General features: G+C 45.3%; 1 protein-coding gene across 1 annotated transcript in view; it reads left to right on the top strand.

The window, feature by feature from the left end:
- Window positions 1-25586, top strand: part of LOC308698457 (solute carrier family 22 member 23) — a 41421-nt gene extending 15835 nt beyond the window's left edge. Inside the window, exons 7-10 of the mRNA XM_081378548.1 lie at window positions 1171-1382; window positions 19375-19407; window positions 21975-22098; window positions 23593-25586. Coding sequence (XP_081234674.1) covers window positions 1171-1382; window positions 19375-19407; window positions 21975-22098; window positions 23593-23959 — 736 coding nt within the window. The 3' untranslated portion in view covers window positions 23960-25586. The remainder of the gene's footprint in view (window positions 1-1170; window positions 1383-19374; window positions 19408-21974; window positions 22099-23592) is intronic.
- Window positions 25587-26254: the final 668 nt, after the last annotated feature.

The raw sequence follows: 26254 nt of genomic DNA, 5'->3' as shown, positions 1-26254 counted from the left end.
AGCTCTTGTTAGTCACCTTTGGAAGGAAAGTAGATTTATAATCACAATTTCTAAACTTGAATCTGGATTGTTTTCTGTGATCTTGATCAGGGCTTTCAGTGTTTAATGCGCCGCAGACACACAGATATCAGGGACCCTCTTCCTCAGATTTAAATAGAAATTTATACTGTGGAAAAATTACTATTATAAATAATTATAATTACTAAAATCGTTTTTGGTAGATATTTAGTTTCTATTCTTACTTTATTGTTTTTTTTGGGGGGTTTTTTTTTTGTACTGTTAGATTTGTTATTTATTTGCTTATTTTAATCACTTTTTTATTTTAGTTAATTTGTTTTGTATTTATTTTAATCTATATTTTATTTAAATCTATATTTTATTTTAATCTATTGTTTATTCATTTTAAACTAATTTTATTTATTTATTCTAACCTTATTCTAATTTTATTTATTATTATTTATTTATTTTTACATCTTTACACTGTTTCTTCTCTACATTTTAATTTATTTACATTTTTGTATAATTTTAATCTATTTTTATCTAACTATTATTTATTCTAAACTTATTTTAATTTTGTTTTTTTACATCTGTCCACTGTTTCTTCTCTACATTTCCAATTTTTATTTATTTATTTAAAAAATATATATAAATTTGTTTTAATCTAATTGTAATTTATTCTAAACATATTTATTTATAAAAAAAATATTTGAATCGTTTTTTTTTTTCATTTATGTTTTTTAATTTGAATACGTTTTTATTCATTTATTTAAATCCATTTTTATGTATTTGTTTTAATCTAATTGTTATTTATTCTAAAAGTATTTATTTTAATTTAATTTTTTTATTTACTTATTTTACTTCATTACTTCTTTACATTTCTTATTTTTCTACATTTCTAAGTTTTATTTATTTTAATCGAATTTTCATTAATTTATGTTGTTTAATTTTAATCAGTTTTTATTCATTTATTTTAATCTTCTTTATTATTACGTATATATATATTTGTACGTGTTTTACATCTCTAAACGACTCCCTCTGCACCGCTGATCTGGATGATGCAGGTTTGCATCGCTGCACTAACAGCGCCGGCGATTGGCTTTCAGTCCGAGCTAATCATGGCTCGTCCGTTCTCATCTCAACACAAAATCAATGGTTCTTTCTTCCTCTCAGGCTGACGGGCTACGGCATCCATCACTGCTTCGCTCGCAGTGTTCTGGAGGAAAGCGAGTCTCACCTGCATTATTACGCAGTGGCTGCGATCGCCTTCGCGTCGAGTGTGTTGGTGTTTCCGGTGGTGGGAGGATTCGGCAGGAGAGGAGGACTACTGACATTCATGATCATCACAGCGTTAGCATCACTGCTACAGCTCGGCCTGCTCAACCGTACGCACACACACACACACACACACACACACACTACTGACATTCATGATCATCACAGCGTTAGCATCACTGCTACAGCTCGGCCTGCTCAACCGTACGCACACACACACACACACACACACATACACTACTGACATTCATGATCATCACAGCGTTAGCATCACTGCTACAGCTCGGCCTGCTCAACCGTACGCACACACACATACACACACACACACACACACACACACACACACTACTGACATTCATGATCGTCACAGCGTTAGCATCACTGCTACAGCTCGGCCTGCTCAACCGTACGCACACACACACACACACACACACACACACACACACTACTGACATTCATGATCATCACAGCGTTAGCATCACTGCTACAGCTCGGCCTGCTCAACCGTACGCACACACACACACACACACACACACACACACTACTGACATTCATGATCATCACAGCGTTAGCATCACTGCTACAGCTCGGCCTGCTCAACCATACGCACACACACACACACACACACACACACACTACTGACATTCATGATCATCACAGCGTTAGCATCACTGCTACAGCTCGGCCTGCTCAACCGTACGCACACACACACACACACACACACATACACTACTGACATTCATGATCATCACAGCGTTAGCATCACTGCTACAGCTCGGCCTGCTCAACCGTACGCACACACACATACACACACACACACACACACACACACACACTACTGACATTCATGATCGTCACAGCGTTAGCATCACTGCTACAGCTCGGCCTGCTCAACCGTACGCACACACACACACACACACACACACACACACACACTACTGACATTCATGATCATCACAGCGTTAGCATCACTGCTACACCTCGGCCTGCTCAAACGTACGTACGCACACACACACACACACACACACACACTACTGACATTCATGATCATCACAGCGTTAGGATCACTGCTACAGCTCGGCCTGCTCAACCGTACGCACACACACACACACACACACACACACACACACACTACTGACATTCATGATCATCACAGCGTTAGCATCACTGCTACAGCTCGGCCTGCTGAACCATACGCACACACACACACACACACACACACACTACTGACATTCATGATCATCACAGCGTTAGCATCACTGCTACAGCTCGGCCTGCTCAACCGTACGCACACACACACACACACACACACACACACACACACTACTGACATTCATGATCATCACAGCGTTAGCATCACTGCTACAGCTCGGCCTGTTCAACCGTACGCACACACACACACACACACACACACACACACACACACACTACTGACATTCATGATCATCACAGCGTTAGCATCACTGCTACACCTCGGCCTGCTCAAACGTACGTACGCACACACACACACACACACACACACACACACTACTGACATTCATGATCATCACAGCGTTAGCATCACTGCTACAGCTCAGCCTGCTCAACCGTACGCACACACACACACACACACACACACACACACACACACACTACTGACATTCATGATCATCACAGCGTTAGCATCACTGCTACAGCTCGGCCTGCTCAACCGTACGCACACACACACACACACACACACACACACACACACTACTGACATTCATGATCATCACAGCGTTAGCATCACTGCTACACCTCGGCCTGCTCAAACGTACGTACGCACACACACACACACACACACACACACACACTACTGACATTCATGATCATCACAGCGTTAGCATCACTGCTACAGCTCAGCCTGCTCAACCGTACGCACACACACACACACACACACACACACACACACACACACTACTGACATTCATGATCATCACAGCGTTAGCATCACTGCTACACCTCGGCCTGCTCAAACGTACGTACGCACACACACACACACACTACTGACATTCATGATCATCACAGCGTTAGCATCACTGCTACAGCTCAGCCTGCGCAACCGTACGCACACACACACACACACACACACACACACACACACTAATGACATTCATGATCATCCCAGCGTTAGCATCACTGCTACAGCTCGGCCTGCTCAACCATACGCACACACACACACACACACACACACACACACACATACACTACTGACATTCATGATCATCACAGCGTTAGCATCACTGCTACAGCTCGGCCTGCTCAACCGTACGTACGCACACACACACACACACACACTACTGACATTCATGATCATCACAGCGTTAGCATCACTGCTACACCTCGGCCTGCTCAACCGTACGCACACACACACACACACACACTACTGACATTCATGATCATCACAGCGTTAGCATCACTGCTACACCTCGGCCTGCTCAACCGTACGTACGCACACACACACACACACACACACACACACACACACACTACTGACATTCATGATCATCACTGCGTTAGCATCACTGCTACACCTCGGCCTGTTCAACCGTACATACACACACACACACACACACACACTACTGACATTCATGATCATAACAGCGTTAGCATCACTGCTACAGCTCGGCCTGCTCAACCGTACGCACACACACACACACACACACACACTACTGACATTCATGATCATCACTGCGTTAGCATCACTGCTACACCTCGGCCTGCTCAACCGTACGTACGCACACACACACACACACACACACACACACACTACTGACATTCATGATCATCACAGCGTTAGCATCACTGCTACAGCTCGGCCTGCTCAACCATACGCACACACACACACACACACACACACACACATACACTACTGACATTCATGATCATCACAGCGTTAGCATCACTGCTACAGCTCGGCCTGCTCAACCGTACGTACGCACACACACACACACACACACACACACACACACTACTGACATTCATGATCATCACAGCGTTAGCATCACTGCTACAGCTCGGCCTGCTCAACCATACGCACACACACACACACATACACTACTGACATTCATGATCATCACTGCGTTAGCATCACTGCTACACCTCGGCCTGCTCAACCGTACGCACACACACACACACACACACACACACACACACACACTACTGACATTCATGATCATCACAGCGTTAGCATCACTGCTACAGCTCGGCCTGTTCAACCGTACATACACACACACACACTACTGACATTCATGATCATAACAGCGTTAGCATCACTGCTACAGCTCGGCCTGCTCAACCGTACGCACACACACACACACACACACTACTGACATTCATGATCATCACTGCGTTAGCATCACTGCTACACCTCGGCCTGCTCAACCGTACGTACGCACACACACACACACACACACACACACACACTACTGACATTCATGATCATCACAGCGTTAGCATCACTGCTACAGCTCGGCCTGCTCAAACGTACGTACGCACACACACACACACACACACACACACACACACACACTACTGACATTCATGATCATCACAGCGTTAGCATCACTGCTACAGCTCGGCCTGCTCAACCGTACGTACACACACACACACACACACACACACACACACACTACTGACATTCATGATTATCACTGCATTAGCATCACTGCTACACCTCGGCCTGCTCAACCGTACACACACACACACACACACACACACACTACTGACATTCATGATCATCACAGCGTTAGCATCACTGCTACAGCTCGGCCTGCTCAACCGTACGCACACACACACACACAAACACTACTGACATTCATGATCATCACTGCGTTAGCATCACTGCTACAGCTCGGCCTGCTCAACCATACGCACACACACACACACAAACACTACTGACATTCATGATCATCACTGCGTTAGCATCACTGCTACACCTCGGCCTGCTCAACCGTACGTACGCACACACACACACACACACACTACTGACATTCATGATCATCACTGCGTTAGCATCACTGCTACACCTCGGCCTGCTCAACCGTACGTACGCACACACACACACACACACACACACACACTACTGACATTCATGATTATCACTGCATTAGCATCACTGCTACAGCTCGGCCTGCTCAACCGTACACACACACACACACACACACACACACACACTACTGACATTCATGATCATCACAGCGTTAGCATCACTGCTACAGCTCGGCCTGCTCAACCGTACGCACACACACACACACACACACACACACACACTACTGACATTCATGATCATCACAGCGTTAGCATCACTGCTACACCTCGGCCTGCTCAACCGTACGCACACACACACACACACACACACACACTACTGACATTCATGATCATCACAGCGTTAGCATCACTGCTACACCTCGGCCTGCTCAAACGTACGTACGCACACACACACACACACACACACACACACACTACTGACATTCATGATCATCACAGCGTTAGCATCACTGCTACAGCTCAGCCTGCTCAACCGTACGCACACACACACACACACACACACACACACACACACACTACTGACATTCATGATCATCACAGCGTTAGCATCACTGCTACACCTCGGCCTGCTCAAACGTACGTACGCACACACACACACACACACACACTACTGACATTCATGATCATCACAGCGTTAGCATCACTGCTACAGCTCAGCCTGCGCAACCGTACGCACACACACACACACACACACACACACACACACACTAATGACATTCATGATCATCCCAGCGTTAGCATCACTGCTACAGCTCGGCCTGCTCAACCATACGCACACACACACACACACACACACACACACACACACACACACACACACACATACACTACTGACATTCATGATCATCACAGCGTTAGCATCACTGCTACAGCTCGGCCTGCTCAACCGTACGTACGTACGTACGCACACACACACACACACACACTACTGACATTCATGATCATCACAGCGTTAGCATCACTGCTACACCTCGGCCTGCTCAACCGTACGCACACACACACACACACACACTACTGACATTCATGATCATCACAGCGTTAGCATCACTGCTACACCTCGGCCTGCTCAACCGTACGTACGCACACACACACACACACACACACACACACACACTACTGACATTCATGATCATCACTGCGTTAGCATCACTGCTACACCTCGGCCTGCTCAACCGTACGCACACACACACACACACACACACACACACACACACTACTGACATTCATGATCATCACAGCGTTAGCATCACTGCTACAGCTCGGCCTGTTCAACCGTACATACACACACACACACACACACACACACTACTGACATTCATGATCATAACAGCGTTAGCATCACTGCTACACCTCGGCCTGCTCAACCGTACGCACACACACACACACACACACTACTGACATTCATGATCATCACAGCGTTAGCATCACTGCTACAGCTCGGCCTGCTCAACCGTACGTACGCACACACACACACACACACACTACTGACATTCATGATCATCACAGCGTTAGCATCACTGCTACACCTCGGCCTGCTCAACCGTACGCACACACACACACACACACACTACTGACATTCATGATCATCACAGCGTTAGCATCACTGCTACACCTCGGCCTGCTCAACCGTACGTACGCACACACACACACACACACACACACACTACTGACATTCATGATCATCACTGCGTTAGCATCACTGCTACACCTCGGCCTGCTCAACCGTACGCACACACACACACACACACACACACACACACTACTGACATTCATGATCATCACAGCGTTAGCATCACTGCTACAGCTCGGCCTGTTCAACCGTACATACACACACACACACACACACACACTACTGACATTCATGATCATCACAGCGTTAGCATCACTGCTACAGCTCGGCCTGTTCAACCGTACATACACACACACACACACACACACACTACTGACATTCATGATCATCACAGCGTTAGCATCACTGCTACAGCTCGGCCTGCTCAACCGTACGCACACACACACACACACACACACACACACACTACTGACATTCATGATCATCACTGCGTTAGCATCACTGCTACACCTCGGCCTGCTCAACCGTACGTACGCACACACACACACACACACACACACACACACACACTACTGACATTCATGATCATCACAGCGTTAGCATCACTGCTACAGCTCGGCCTGCTCAACCATACGCACACACACACACACACACACACACACACACATACACTACTGACATTCATGATCATCACAGCGTTAGCATCACTGCTACAGCTCGGCCTGCTCAACCGTACGTACGCACACACACACACACACACACACACACACACACACTACTGACATTCATGATCATCACAGCGTTAGCATCACTGCTACAGCTCGGCCTGCTCAACCATACGCACACACACACACACACACACACACACACATACACTACTGACATTCATGATCATCACTGCGTTAGCATCACTGCTACACCTCGGCCTGCTCAACCGTACGCACACACACACACACACACACACACACACACTACTGACATTCATGATCATCACAGCGTTAGCATCACTGCTACAGCTCGGCCTGTTCAACCGTACATACACACACACACACTACTGACATTCATGATCATAACAGCGTTAGCATCACTGCTACAGCTCGGCCTGCTCAACCGTACGCACACACACACACACACACACACACACTACTGACATTCATGATCATCACTGCGTTAGCATCACTGCTACACCTCGGCCTGCTCAACCGTACGTACGCACACACACACACACACACACACACACACACTACTGACATTCATGATCATCACAGCGTTAGCATCACTGCTACAGCTCGGCCTGCTCAAACGTACGTACGCACACACACACACACACACACACACACACACACTACTGACATTCATGATCATCACAGCGTTAGCATCACTGCTACAGCTCGGCCTGCTCAACCGTACGTACACACACACACACACACACACACACACACACACACACACACACACACACACACACACACACACACTACTGACATTCATGATTATCACTGCATTAGCATCACTGCTACACCTCGGCCTGCTCAACCGTACACACACACACACACACACACACACACACACACACTACTGACATTCATGATCATCACAGCGTTAGCATCACTGCTACAGCTCGGCCTGCTCAACCGTACGCACACACACACACACAAACACTACTGACATTCATGATCATCACTGCGTTAGCATCACTGCTACAGCTCGGCCTGCTCAACCATACGCACACACACACACACAAACACTACTGACATTCATGATCATCACTGCGTTAGCATCACTGCTACACCTCGGCCTGCTCAACCGTACGTACGCACACACACACACACACACACACACTACTGACATTCATGATCATCACTGCGTTAGCATCACTGCTACACCTCGGCCTGCTCAACCGTACGTACGCACACACACACACACACACACACACACACACACACACACACACACACACACACACACACACACACACACACACATACACTACTGACATTCATGATCATCACAGCGTTAGCATCACTGCTACAGCTCGGCCTGCTCAACCGTACGTACACACACACGCACACACACACACACACACACACACACTACTGACATTCATGATTATCACTGCATTAGCATCACTGCTACAGCTCGGCCTGCTCAACCGTACACACACACACACACACACACACACACACACACACTACTGACATTCATGATCATCACAGCGTTAGCATCACTGCTACAGCTCGGCCTGCTCAACCATACGCACACACACACACACACACACACACACACACACACACACACACACACACACACACACACACACACACACACACACACACACACACACACACACATACACTACTGACATTCATGATCATCACAGCGTTAGCATCACTGCTACAGCTCGGCCTGCTCAACCGTACGTACGCACACACACACACACACACTACTGACATTCATGATCATCACTGCGTTAGCATCACTGCTACACCTCGGCCTGCTCAACCGTACGCACACACACACACACACACACACAACCTACTGACATTCATGATCATCACAGCGTTAGCATCACTGCTACAGCTCGGCCTGTTCAACCGTACATACACACACACACACACACACACTACTGACATTCATGATCATAACAGCGTTAGCATCACTGCTACAGCTCGGCCTGCTCAACCGTACGTACGCACACACACACACACACACTACTGACATTCATGATCATCACTGCGTTAGCATCACTGCTACAGCTCGGCCTGTTCAACCGTACATACACACACACACACACACACACACACACACTACTGACATTCATGATCATCACAGCGTTAGCATCACTGCTACAGCTCGGCCTGTTCAACCGTACATACGCACACACACACACACACACACACACACACACACACACACTACTGACATTCATGATCATAACAGCGTTAGCATCACTGCTACAGCTCGGCCTGCTCAACCGTACGTACGCACACACACACACACACACACACACTACTGACATTCATGATCATAACAGCGTTAGCATCACTGCTACACCTCGGCCTGCTCAACCGTACGTACGCACACACACACACACACACACACACACACACTACTGACATTCATGATCATCACTACGTTAGCATCACTGCTACACCTCGGCCTGCTCAACCGTACATACGCACACACACACACACACACACACTACTGACATTCATGATCATCACAGCGTTAGCATCACTGCTACAGCTCGGCCTGCTCAACCGTACGTACACACACACACACACACACACACACACACACTACTGACATTCATGATTATCACTGCATTAGCATCACTGCTACAGCTCGGCCTGCTCAACCGTACGCACACACACACACACACACACACACACACACTACTGACATTCATGATCATCACAGCGTTAGCATCACTGCTACACCTCGGCCTGCTCAACCGTACGCACACACACACACACACACACACACACACACTACTGACATTCATGATCATCACAGCGTTAGCATCACTGCTACAGCTCGGCCTGCTCAACCGTACGTACGCACACACACACACACACACACACACACACACACACACACTACTGACATTCATGATCATCACAGCGTTAGCATCACTGCTACAGCTCGGCCTGCTCAACCATACGCACACACACACACACACACACACACACACTACTGACATTCATGATTATCACTGCATTAGCATCACTGCTACAGCTCGGCCTGTTCAACCGTACATACACACACACACACACATACACACACACACACACACACACTACTGACATTCATGATCATAACAGCGTTAGCATCACTGCTACAGCTCGGCCTGCTCAACCGTACGCACACACACACACACACACACTACTGACATTCATGATCATCACTGCGTTAGCATCACTGCTACAGCTCGGCCTGCTCAACCGTACGTACGCACACACACACACACACACACACACACACACACACACACACACACACACACACACACACTACTGACATTCATGATCATCACAGCGTTAGCATCACTGCTACAGCTCGGCCTGCTCAACCATACGCACACACACACACACACACACACATACACTACTGACATTCATGATCATCACAGCGTTAGCATCACTGCTACAGCTCGGCCTGCTCAACCGTACGCACACACACACACACACACACACACTACTGACATTCATGATCATCACAGCGTTAGCATCACTGCTACAGCTCGGCCTGCTCAACCATACGCACACACACACACACACACACACACACACATACACTACTGACATTCATGATCATCACAGCGTTAGCATCACTGCTACAGCTCGGCCTGCTCAACCGTACGCACACACACACACACACACACTACTGACATTCATGATCATCACTGCGTTAGCATCACTGCTACACCTCGGCCTGCTCAACCGTACGCACACACACACACACACACACACACACACACACACACACACTACTGACATTCATGATCATCACAGCGTTAGCATCACTGCTACAGCTCGGCCTGTTCAACCGTACGCACACACACACACACACACACTACTGACATTCATGATCATAACAGCGTTAGCATCACTGCTACAGCTCGGCCTGCTCAACCGTACGCACACACACACACACACACACTACTGACATTCATGATCATCACAGCGTTAGCATCACTGCTACAGCTCGGCCTGCTCAACCGTACGTACGCACACACACACACACACACACACACACACACACTACTGACATTCATGATCATCACAGCGTTAGCATCACTGCTACACCTCGGCCTGCTCAACCGTACGCACACACACACACACACACACACACACACACACTACTGACATTCATGATCATCACAGCGTTAGCATCACTGCTACAGCTCGGCCTGTTCAACCGTACGCACACACACACACACACACACTACTGACATTCATGATCATAACAGCGTTAGCATCACTGCTACAGCTCGGCCTGCTCAACCGTACGCACACACACACACACACACACACACTACTGACATTCATGATCATCACAGCGTTAGCATCACTGCTACAGCTCGGCCTGCTCAACCGTACGTACGCACACACACACACACACACACTACTGACATTCATGATCATCACAGCGTTAGCATCACTGCTACACCTCGGCCTGCTCAACCGTACGCACACACACACACACACACACACACACACACACACACACTACTGACATTCATGATCATCACAGCGTTAGCATCACTGCTACAGCTCGGCCTGTTCAACCGTACGCACACACACACACACACACACTACTGACATTCATGATCATCACTGCGTTAGCATCACTGCTACAGCTCGGCCTGCTCAACCGTACGCACACACACACACACACACACTACTGACATTCATGATCATCACAGCGTTAGCATCACTGCTACAGCTCGGCCTGCTCAACCGTACGCACACACACACACACACACACTACTGACATTCATGATCATCACAGCGTTAGCATCACTGCTACACCTCGGCCTGCTCAACCGTACGTACGCACACACACACACACACACACTACTGACATTCATGATCATCACAGCGTTAGCATCACTGCTACACCTTGGCCTGCTCAACCGTACGCACACACACACACACACACACACACACACTACTGACATTCATGATCATCACAGCGTTAGCATCACTGCTACAGCTCGGCCTGTTCAACCGTACATACACACACACACACACACACACACTACTGACATTCATGATCATAACAGCGTTAGCATCACTGCTACAGCTCGGCCTGCTCAACCGTACGCACACACACACACACACACACTACTGACATTCATGATCATCACTGCGTTAGCATCACTGCTACACCTCGGCCTGCTCAACCGTACGTACGCACACACACACACACACACACACACACACACACACACTACTGACATTCATGATCATCACAGCGTTAGCATCACTGCTACAGCTCGGCCTGCTCAACCATACGCACACACACACACACACACACACATACACTACTGACATTCATGATCATCACAGCGTTAGCATCACTGCTACAGCTCGGCCTGCTCAACCGTACGTACGCACACACACACACACACACACACACTACTGACATTCATGATCATCACTGCGTTAGCATCACTGCTACACCTCGGCCTGCTCAACCGTACGCACACACACACACACACACACACACACTACTGACATTCATGATCATCACTGCGTTAGCATCACTGCTACAGCTCGGCCTGCTCAACCGTACGCACACACACACACACACACACACTACTGACATTCATGATCATCACTGCGTTAGCATCACTGCTACAGCTCGGCCTGCTCAACCGTACGTACGCACACACACACACACACACACACACACTACTGACATTCATGATCATCACTGCGTTAGCATCACTGCTACACCTCGGCCTGCTCAACCGTACGCACACACACACACACACACACACACTACTGACATTCATGATCATCACTGCGTTAGCATCACTGCTACAGCTCGGCCTGCTCAACCGTACGTACGCACACACACACACACACACACACACTACTGACATTCATGATCATCACTGCGTTAGCATCACTGCTACAGCTCGGCCTGCTCAACCGTACGCACACACACACACACACACACACACTACTGACATTCATGATCATCACTGCGTTAGCATCACTGCTACACCTCGGCCTGCTCAACCGTACGTACGCACACACACACACACACACACACACACACACACACACACACACTACTGACATTCATGATCATCACAGCGTTAGCATCACTGCTACAGCTCGGCCTGCTCAACCATACGCACACACACACACACACACACACACACACATACACTACTGACATTCATGATCATCACAGCGTTAGCATCACTGCTACAGCTCGGCCTGCTCAACCGTACGTACACACACACACACACACACACACACACACACTACTGACATTCATGATTATCACTGCATTAGCATCACTGCTACACCTCGGCCTGCTCAACCGTACGCACACACACACACACACACACACACACACTACTGACATTCATGATCATCACAGCGTTAGCATCACTGCTACAGCTCGGCCTGCTCAACCGTACGTACGCACACACACACACACACACACACACACACACACACACACACTACTGACATTCATGATCATCACAGCGTTAGCATCACTGCTACAGCTCGGCCTGCTCAACCATACGCACACACACACACACACACACACACACACACACACACACACACACACACACTACTGACATTCATGATTATCACTGCATTAGCATCACTGCTACAGCTCGGCCTGTTCAACCGTACATACACACACACACACACACACACACACACACACACACACTACTGACATTCATGATCATAACAGCGTTAGCATCACTGCTACAGCTCGGCCTGCTCAACCGTACGCACACACACACACACACACACTACTGACATTCATGATCATCACTGCGTTAGCATCACTGCTACAGCTCGGCCTGCTCAACCGTACGTACGCACACACACACACACACACACACACACACACACACACACACACACACACACACACACACACACACTACTGACATTCATGATCATCACAGCGTTAGCATCACTGCTACAGCTCGGCCTGCTCAACCATACGCACACACACACACACACACACACACACATACACTACTGACATTCATGATCATCACAGCGTTAGCATCACTGCTACAGCTCGGCCTGCTCAACCGTACGCACACACACACACACACACACACACTACTGACATTCATGATCATCACAGCGTTAGCATCACTGCTACAGCTCGGCCTGCTCAACCATACGCACACACACACACACACACACACACACACACACACATACACTACTGACATTCATGATCATCACAGCGTTAGCATCACTGCTACAGCTCGGCCTGCTCAACCGTACGCACACACACACACACACACACACACACACACACACACACACACACTACTGACATTCATGATCATCACAGCGTTAGCATCACTGCTACAGCTCGGCCTGCTCAACCATACGCACACACACACACACACACACACACATACACTACTGACATTCATGATCATCACAGCGTTAGCATCACTGCTACAGCTCGGCCTGCTCAACCGTACGCACACACACACACACACACACACACTACTGACATTCATGATCATCACAGCGTTAGCATCACTGCTACAGCTCGGCCTGCTCAACCGTACGCACACACACACACACACACACACTACTGACATTCATGATCATCACTGCGTTAGCATCACTGCTACACCTCGGCCTGCTCAACCGTACGCACACACACACACACACACACACACACACACACACACACACACACACACACTACTGACATTCATGATCATCACAGCGTTAGCATCACTGCTACAGCTCGGCCTGTTCAACCGTACGCACACACACACACACACACACTACTGACATTCATGATCATCACAGCGTTAGCATCACTGCTACAGCTCGGCCTGCTCAACCATACGCACACACACACACACACACACACACACACACACACATACACTACTGACATTCATGATCATCACAGCGTTAGCATCACTGCTACAGCTCGGCCTGCTCAACCGTACGCACACACACACACACACACACACACACACACACACACACACACACTACTGACATTCATGATCATCACAGCGTTAGCATCACTGCTACAGCTCGGCCTGCTCAACCATACGCACACACACACACACACACACACACATACACTACTGACATTCATGATCATCACAGCGTTAGCATCACTGCTACAGCTCGGCCTGCTCAACCGTACGCACACACACACACACACACACACACTACTGACATTCATGATCATCACAGCGTTAGCATCACTGCTACAGCTCGGCCTGCTCAACCGTACGCACACACACACACACACACACACTACTGACATTCATGATCATCACTGCGTTAGCATCACTGCTACACCTCGGCCTGCTCAACCGTACGCACACACACACACACACACACACACACACACACACACACACACACACACACACTACTGACATTCATGATCATCACAGCGTTAGCATCACTGCTACAGCTCGGCCTGCTCAACCGTACGCACACACACACACACACACACTACTGACATTCATGATCATCACAGCGTTAGCATCACTGCTACAGCTCGGCCTGCTCAACCGTACGTACGCACACACACACACACACACACACACACTACTGACATTCATGATCATCACAGCGTTAGCATCACTGCTACACCTCGGCCTGCTCAACCGTACGCACACACACACACACACACACACACACACACACTACTGACATTCATGATCATCACAGCGTTAGCATCACTGCTACAGCTCGGCCTGTTCAACCGTACGCACACACACACACACACACACTACTGACATTCATGATCATAACAGCGTTAGCATCACTGCTACAGCTCGGCCTGCTCAACCGTACGCACACACACACACACACACACTACTGACATTCATGATCATCACAGCGTTAGCATCACTGCTACAGCTCGGCCTGCTCAACCGTACGTACGCACACACACACACACACACACTACTGACATTCATGATCATCACAGCGTTAGCATCACTGCTACACCTCGGCCTGCTCAACCGTACGCACACACACACACACACACACACACACACACACACACTACTGACATTCATGATCATCACAGCGTTAGCATCACTGCTACAGCTCGGCCTGTTCAACCGTACGCACACACACACACACACACACTACTGACATTCATGATCATCACTGCGTTAGCATCACTGCTACAGCTCGGCCTGCTCAACCGTACGCACACACACACACACACACACTACTGACATTCATGATCATCACTGCGTTAGCATCACTGCTACAGCTCGGCCTGCTCAACCGTACGCACACACACACACACACACACTACTGACATTCATGATCATCACAGCGTTAGCATCACTGCTACACCTCGGCCTGCTCAACCGTACGTACGCACACACACACACACACACACTACTGACATTCATGATCATCACAGCGTTAGCATCACTGCTACACCTTGGCCTGCTCAACCGTACGCACACACACACACACACACACACACACACTACTGACATTCATGATCATCACAGCGTTAGCATCACTGCTACAGCTCGGCCTGTTCAACCGTACATACACACACACACACACACACACACTACTGACATTCATGATCATAACAGCGTTAGCATCACTGCTACAGCTCGGCCTGCTCAACCGTACGCACACACACACACACACACACTACTGACATTCATGATCATCACTGCGTTAGCATCACTGCTACACCTCGGCCTGCTCAACCGTACGTACGCACACACACACACACACACACACACACACACACACACACTACTGACATTCATGATCATCACAGCGTTAGCATCACTGCTACAGCTCGGCCTGCTCAACCATACGCACACACACACACACACACACACACACACATACACTACTGACATTCATGATCATCACAGCGTTAGCATCACTGCTACAGCTCGGCCTGCTCAACCGTACGTACGCACACACACACACACACACACACACTACTGACATTCATGATCATCACTGCGTTAGCATCACTGCTACAGCTCGGCCTGCTCAACCGTACGCACACACACACACACACACACACTACTGACATTCATGATCATCACTGCGTTAGCATCACTGCTACAGCTCGGCCTGCTCAACCGTACGTACGCACACACACACACACACACACACACTACTGACATTCATGATCATCACTGCGTTAGCATCACTGCTACACCTCGGCCTGCTCAACCGTACGCACACACACACACACACACACACACACACACTACTGACATTCATGATCATCACTGCGTTAGCATCACTGCTACAGCTCGGCCTGCTCAACCGTACGCACACACACACACACACACACTACTGACATTCATGATCATCACTGCGTTAGCATCACTGCTACACCTCGGCCTGCTCAACCGTACGTACGCACACACACACACACACACACACACACACACACACACACACACACACACACACTACTGACATTCATGATCATCACAGCGTTAGCATCACTGCTACAGCTCGGCCTGCTCAACCGTACGTACGCACACACACACACACACACACACACTACTGACATTCATGATCATCACAGCGTTAGCATCACTGCTACACCTCGGCCTGCTCAACCGTACGCACACACACACACACACAAACACACACACTACTGACATTCATGATCATCACAGCGTTAGCATCACTGCTACAGCTCGGCCTGTTCAACCGTACATACACACACACACACTACTGACATTCATGATCATAACAGCGTTAGCATCACTGCTACAGCTCGGCCTGCTCAACCGTACGCACACACACACACACACACACACTACTGACATTCATGATCATCACTGCGTAAGCATCAATGCTACACCTCGGCCTGCTCAACCGTACGTACGCACACACACACACACACACACTACTGACATTCATGATCATCACAGCGTTAGCATCACTGCTACACCTCGGCCTGCTCAACCGTACGCACACACACACACACACAAACACACACACTACTGACATTCATGATCATCACAGCGTTAGCATCACTGCTACAGCTCGGCCTGTTCAACCGTACATACACACACACACACTACTGACATTCATGATCATAACAGCGTTAGCATCACTGCTACAGCTCGGCCTGCTCAACCGTACGCACACACACACACACACACACACTACTGACATTCATGATCATCACTGCGTAAGCATCAATGCTACACCTCGGCCTGCTCAACCGTACGTACGCACACACACACACACACACACACACTACTGACATTCATGATCATCACAGCGTTAGCATCACTGCTACAGCTCGGCCTGCTCAACCGTACGTACACACACACACACACACACACACACTACTGACATTCATGATTATCACTGCATTAGCATCACTGCTACAGCTCGGCCTGCTCAACCGTACGTACACACACACACACACACACACACACACTACTGACATTCATGATTATCACTGCATTAGCATCACTGCTACACCTCGGCCTGCTCAACCGTACGCACACACACACACACACACACACACACACTACTGACATTCATGATCATCACAGCGTTAGCATCACTGCTACAGCTCGGCCTGCTCAACCGTACGTACACACACACACACACACACACACACACACACACTACTGACATTCATGATCATCACTGCGTTAGCGTTAGCATTAGCATTAGCACTGACATTTTTTGTCCTCTCACTGTGTCTTCTTTCTCCTAATACAGTGATCGGGAAGTACAGTCTTCGGCACGATGCAGGTAAATCTAAACAAAAAGTATTATGAACTGTTTTATAAAGCAGTGGTTCTCAACTGTGTGTGGAAAACCAGGGTTTTATTATCACAATGTTTAAATTTGACCAATAAATCTCATTATTATGATGCATTTTCATCTCACTTGGCCAAATCAGTAATAGATGCCAACATGAACAGGTTGCGTGACACATTCAATGAAAACCACGAAAAAACTGTGCAATGTTTTAAAAATATACAACCCAGTTTATCCTTGCAAGTTTATCCAACTCAAGAGACAAGCAGTTAATACATTTCAGAAGTTAATTTTGAAGACATTTTTTGTTTATATTTGCTAAATGACTCTCATCCTTCCCTCGCACTTTGTAACACATCTTTCCCTCGTGGGTCAAAATGACCCGAAGCCCTAAAATTATACTTCATTTTTTTTTGGTCCAGAAAGCTTATTTTATTTTATTTTGATAAGATTTCTTCTATTTTTTAATGCAATTTTATTTTTTTGGGGAGATTTTTTTTATCATTTTTGATTTTATTTACTTTTAAATAACCAGATTTGGTCAATAATAAATAAATAAATAGTAATTTAAGCACATTCCTCGCATTCTTTCAACTTAAATTCAAAATAACTCACAAATTTCATTTTAATTCAGCTCAAAATATCTTACATTGGTGTGTTTGCCGACCTCTTGTGATAAAATAATAATATAAGATGATATTTCATGACTCTAGATGGCCTTATAGCTCTATATGGAGTAAATGAGCTGTTCCTCTGGGTCCTAAAGTCAGTTTCTCTTCAGTTTGCATTCAGATACACATGTAGACATTATAAAATACTTTTTTGGTAAAGTTTTAGCATTTTTAGATTTGAATTTTGAGCATTTTTAGGTTTTTCTATGTGAACTGAAGCATTCCTCGCATTCCATTCATTCCTATGGGGGTCAAACTGACCCATTCGTGGTTCAAGTGCGAAAAAAGTCCTAGGGTCCTGGACCCCTGTGATGAACACCCAATTTAAAAAAAAAATTTTTTAATGAGTTTCGGGTCAAAATGACCCGAGGGAAGGATGAGGGAATGACGGAATGAGGTCTTGGGAAAAAACCCAGTTGAGAACCACTGTTATAAAGTATCTTAAGTGTATATATACTTATGGAAGCCTGTTTTCACTTTAGTAAATAAATAAATACATAAATATAAAAGGTAATTGCGACTTTATTTCTTCCTTTCCACAATGTCGCTTTATTTTTACTCTATTTCAAACTTATTTTACCTTCTTGTGCTCTCTGGTATCTGAATGATTCGAAATTTGGTAAAGGTTTTGGCACTAGCTGTGTGAACACACACAAAAAAAAATCATGGACATGATTTGAAAATGTTAAATGGTCCTGAAAAAAAAAAAAATAGTCACGCTTGCGCTCCTTGAGGTGCAGATGAAAGGGGAACGGATATCATCTAGTGGAAGTGTTCGGTACTGCGCCCAAACAAACTCTGACTGAAAGCTAATTTTTTGAGATATCAACCTCAACTTTGGAACTCAACATGTTGAGATTTATGGCTTTTATTTTTTTATTTTTTTTTTTACCATTTTAGCGTAAAAAAAGTTTTGGAAAATATATACATTTCATAAAAAAATTAAGAAAATTGTGTGTTTTTTCATCACAATAAGATTGAACTTTTTTCACTTTAGCAATAATCTGCCAAGTGTCTTTAACTCTTTCCGCACCATTGCTGGACTTCTCCAGCTCTCCGTGATTTCACTGTTATATGGTAGGGGGCGCTATTACGCACATTCGTAATGAGTACAGAATCTCCGGATCAGAATACAGATACAAACAAGAAACAGACGTTGCTTTGTTGCTTTTTTATGAAACTTGCCCACATTCAAGTTTTGATTAAAAAAAGTATATATATATATGTTCAGATATTCATATTCATTTATTATTCAAAATATTCTGGGGGCCATTAAACTTAAGTCTGTCCTTTAAAGTATTCAAGTTTTACCACAGTTTAAGTCATTTTTAGGTCTATGTTCAAAAAGTGAATAAATAGATTATTACTACTGCATAAATATAATTTAGTACCATGAAATCGAACATTATCGAACTAAAATATAGTACATTCATTTAATAGAAATAAAAAAAGTGGTCATTTCTGTCCAACATGTGAACAGCACCAGAGGGTTAAACTTAATCGCACAGTTTTCCTTTTTATTTATGTTTTTACTCTAAACCAGCAGAAATGGGCTTCCATATATTTAATATTTTTATATACGTATTATTTTTCTTGTTAAAACGATCAATGATGACTTGGGAAAGGAAAGGGCTTCGTTTATAAAAACACAAGCATGCATGTCTGTGTACAGTAACTCAACAACATGTTGGCATAAATTGTTACATTGATTTGAATGCAAATATTTTTCTATAAGATATATTTAAGCATTTATGTGCATGTTATTAATTTCACAACATGCTCAATGTCAGTTATTACCAATGTTGCTATAGGGGTCATTAGACAGGGAAACCCTGGATCTGTTTGTCGAAGTGCCTGTGGTCTGAAATGTTCTCTTGTCTGTCCCAGTTCTGCGAGACACCCTGAATCGGCGCTTCTCGTACGCGTTCTCCATCATCGGGATGTTCTCGTCTCACGCTGTCAGCACGCTCAGCATCTTTTACTGCGCAGAGATCACACCGACTGTCATCAGGTCAGCACACATCAGTCTGTCTGTCGGATCACTCTTAAAGGGGTCAGCGGATGCACAAGTCACTTTTATGTGGCGTTTGCATTTAAATGTGTCTTTGAAAAAAATCCATTCACTCCTTTTTTCTTTTTTTTTCCTCAAAAAGCCTAAACACTTTCAAAAACAAATCAGTATGTCATATTGCTCTTGCTCTGCCCATATGGCAAGCCGTTTTAGCTTAAATTGTACCCAGCGTTACTCGTCGTAATTGCATATTTCCTTGTAAGAATTAAATTAGAGAGCTCTACAATTCAGTTATTACTAGTCATATGTCTCCATTGACTTCCATTCATTTTTAATTACGGAGCTCTACAATTCAATTGTTACTAAGAATTCCAATTACAGAGCTCTTTAATTGAATTTTCACCAAAAAAAAAACAAATTAAAGATATGTATAATTGCAGAGCTCTGTAATTTAATTAAAGAGCTCTGCAATTGCATTCTTACTAGTAACAACTGAATTAGAGAGCTCTCTGATTGTAATTGCTACTAGTAAAAATGCTATTACGACGAGTAACGCTGGGTACAATTTAAGCTAAAACGGCTTGCCATATGCCCACGACCACTGATGGACTGTCCCGTATAAGCATATTTCCTGTATTTGCATATTTCTCGTATTTGCATATTTCCCGTATTAGCATTTTTCCCGTATTTGCATATTTCCCATATTTGCATATTTCCCGTATTTGCATATTTCCCATATTTGCATATTTCCCGTATTAGCATATTTCCACCAAGGCATCACTTTAAGCCCCTTTCACACAGCGCGTTGATCCCGGGAAATCAGCGTAAAATTACTAGAGTGCGTTCTGTGTGAACGCAAACACGTCCCGGGATCGATGCCAGGATGGATGCCGGGATGGGGACCTAGTAACATTGCCGGGATCAGTCCCGGAACGTGCCCTGTGTGAACAAAAGCCAGGACCAATGCCGTAAGGGGTATTTTGTTGCTCTTTGAAGAAAGTTTGTGTTCGTCATCAACAAAGTTGATCAAAATCTAGAAACTGGAATGAAGCCGAGACCAGGAGCTCCTCACTGTCCGCGCTGAAGCTGAGAGCGCTGGGGGAATATTGTGGGTCCTGATAATGCCAAATGTCTGATGTTACCAGTAAAAAGTGTCTTACGTTATTTAAAATATATCTAGTCAGTGAAAGAGTGCAAGCATATTCGTCTAAAATAATTCTGTATTTTCAGCTTCAGAATCATGAATATTGTTATTCTGGTGTCTCTATATTGGGTTTACAACACCAAGTCCAAGACTATTCATTTACACACCCAATGTAAAACCAAATTTAGCATTTTAACCAACAGTACATTTTTTGTTAGTCTTTTACCAAATGTCTTGGAGTATCGCAATAATATCATATCGTGACATGAGGGAATCGTTACACCCCATTACCTGATCTTCGGCGTGATGAATGTGTGTTTTGACCAGTGTCTTTTGGTCTGTGGTCACAGGGGTGGCGGCGTGGGTCTGGTCCTGGCGAGCGCAGGGTTCGGCATGTTAACAGCCCCGCTCATGGAGCTCCACAATCAGAAGGGTTTCTTCCTGCATCATGTGATCCTCACCTGTTGCACGCTGCTCTGCATCATTTGCATACCGTTGCTACCGGAAACCGCTGGCCAACCACTGCCTGAGACTATCGCTGAGGGGGAGGGGCTTCTGAGGAGGCCCATCCTCCCCGGAGAACAGCACCACCTCCTGGCCAGAACCGAGGTCAGGGAATACTCACGCGTTCAGGACACGCCCCTTCACCAGGTCGTCACCCCCGGCAACGGCTCAGTGCCTAGCAACAGTACAGCCAACGGCGTGAGGACTTCATGACGGCATTTTCTAAGAACGGCCAATCGAAGAACAGTGTGAGCGATCGGTTCGATTGTAAAGAAAGAGTTTCATTTGTACTCCGCGTACGGAGACGGACAGATGTGCTGATAACGTGTCAAACGCCTCATTAACCAGCAGAAGAGAAACTGAAAATGTTATTTTAAACTTGCATTCAGCGAAAGGAGTTCTATTTTTCGAACGGCCACTAATTTAACGTCACCGAACAACAACCTCGTGGAGGAGTTTCACTGATTTGAATGTGCTTTTTTGTAAGTTTGGTAAATGTTTGGTATTTATTAAGGACAGAATGACGACGATAAGAAACGACGGGCCTCATTCAGGACACGAGTGAATATTTTTTGTCTCACAGGGCTTGAATTTCGCCGTGGAATTGCGCATAATTACTCATTCCCGACGATTTTGTGCTCGCACCCAGTGTCAGTATTAAAAAAAAATCTTTTTCACTGCTTATTGCGCTTAAACAGTCAAATACACACTGAATAATGTCAAAATGCGAGTATTCCCGTCATGTTTCAAGTGAATGTAAACAGTTGAGAAGGAAACGGCATGTGTAACAGTATAATGGATCCGTGCGTCAGCTCTTAAAGTGACAGTAGCCTAATATTCCTGCTGCCAAATTATGAGATGATATTAAAAATATCATTATGGCAGTTTCCCCCATGGAATCAATGTCAAAACTGTGGCCAGTGGAAATGACGAGTGGCTAGTAACTTTGGAAACCCACTAGCCAGAGGTTAATGTCAAGCCCTGGTTGAAATGCGAAAGGTGGTCAAGCGCAACAGAAATGAGTTTTGCTCACGTTTCATGAATGAAGCCCGTCGTGTTCGTGCGCACCTCACTATGTTCAGGTTTTTTTAGTCTGTCTGTTTTGCACTAAAACTAGAGAAGCAATCATGAGTCGGCCAGATGAATCTGAACTGAACGTGTATGAAACCACAACTGGACAGATGATGGCTTAAAAAAAATACAACAGCACAACTTAATGGTCTGCTCGTAACATGTGAACATTCACAAACTCAATAACCTTCATCTGGGGAACAGTTACTGTGTCATGGGTCATGTCGCACATCAAAATCACGTTTGCATTGTGACACATTTTCCTCCCGTATTATTAATGTGATGTGAAAAATTTCAAGTATTTATGTACTATTTTAGTATTGTACTGGCTTGATGTTTGTTATTTGCTAAGTAAGAACATAAATGCATTTAAGTAATGAGAATTTAATGACAATCATCAAGAATAAGAAAAATAAGAATAATGTGCAGATGCATTATGGTAATTTAATTTTGCATTGTGCTAATGATAATTTAGGAGGAGGGGAAATGAAAATAAAGTCACAATGCATAAATATTATAATATCATTTAATTTTACCTTTGATTTTGTAGTGAAATGTGACCCAGACACGCTTTCATGACATTTACTCAAATCATAAATGTGAACTCTGGTTGATGTGGAGCAAGACCACTAGAAGGGCTGCTGAGTGTTTTCATGTATATTTATCAATTATTATTATTATTATTATTAATGTGTAGAATAGCTGTGGAGTAACTTGAACATCACAAAACTCCTGTTCATCCTCAAACTACTGAATATAGAACCAAATTAAGAAAAAAAAAGAAGAAAAAACAGCCTCCCTAACTTATAGCAGGACATTAATGAAACATGTCAAGGTTTTAAACTGTGATTGCAGGTATTGTGTGTATACAGGCTTCTGGGATATATATATATTTATCTCTGAATATGAGTCGTGGCATTTCACATCCTAACGGCAGGAGTGATAGTGAGTAATAAGAAACAAGCACAGGATCAATACTCGCATCTCTGTAAGATTACTGTATATGCATTCGGCTGCTGTCCTGTATGAGCTTCCGCACTCCACAATACTTAAAAAAAATTAAAGCACATTGGGGGAAAAAAGCACATTATGAGTGAATCTCACAAAAACAATAACATGCCCAGGCCATTTTTCACTCCAAAAATCTAAAAGGAATGACAAAGTATATTTTTCTTAAAGAAAATGAAAACTATTTTAAGACCAAAAATCTCTCATTGGAAAAAAAATATATATTATTAAAATTGTCAAGCACAATTGTAATTATACGACACCAAAACAAAAACTGGTTAATTATAAATAAATAAAAATATTTTAAAATATTAATTAAAAATTGCAATGCAGGCTGTTATTTAAAAAAAGTTTATTTTAAATAGACTAAAGTAAAAATAAAAAAAATTATTTTGTTTTTGGCTTGAAACATGACCTGTACACACATTA

This window comes from Scardinius erythrophthalmus (assembly GCF_964197995.2).
Source record: "Scardinius erythrophthalmus genome assembly, chromosome: 11".
Classification (NCBI taxonomy): domain Eukaryota; kingdom Metazoa; phylum Chordata; class Actinopteri; order Cypriniformes; family Leuciscidae; genus Scardinius; species Scardinius erythrophthalmus.
The sequence above is the reverse complement of the archived record's forward strand: the minus strand, read 5'-3'. Positions and strand labels throughout refer to the sequence as shown.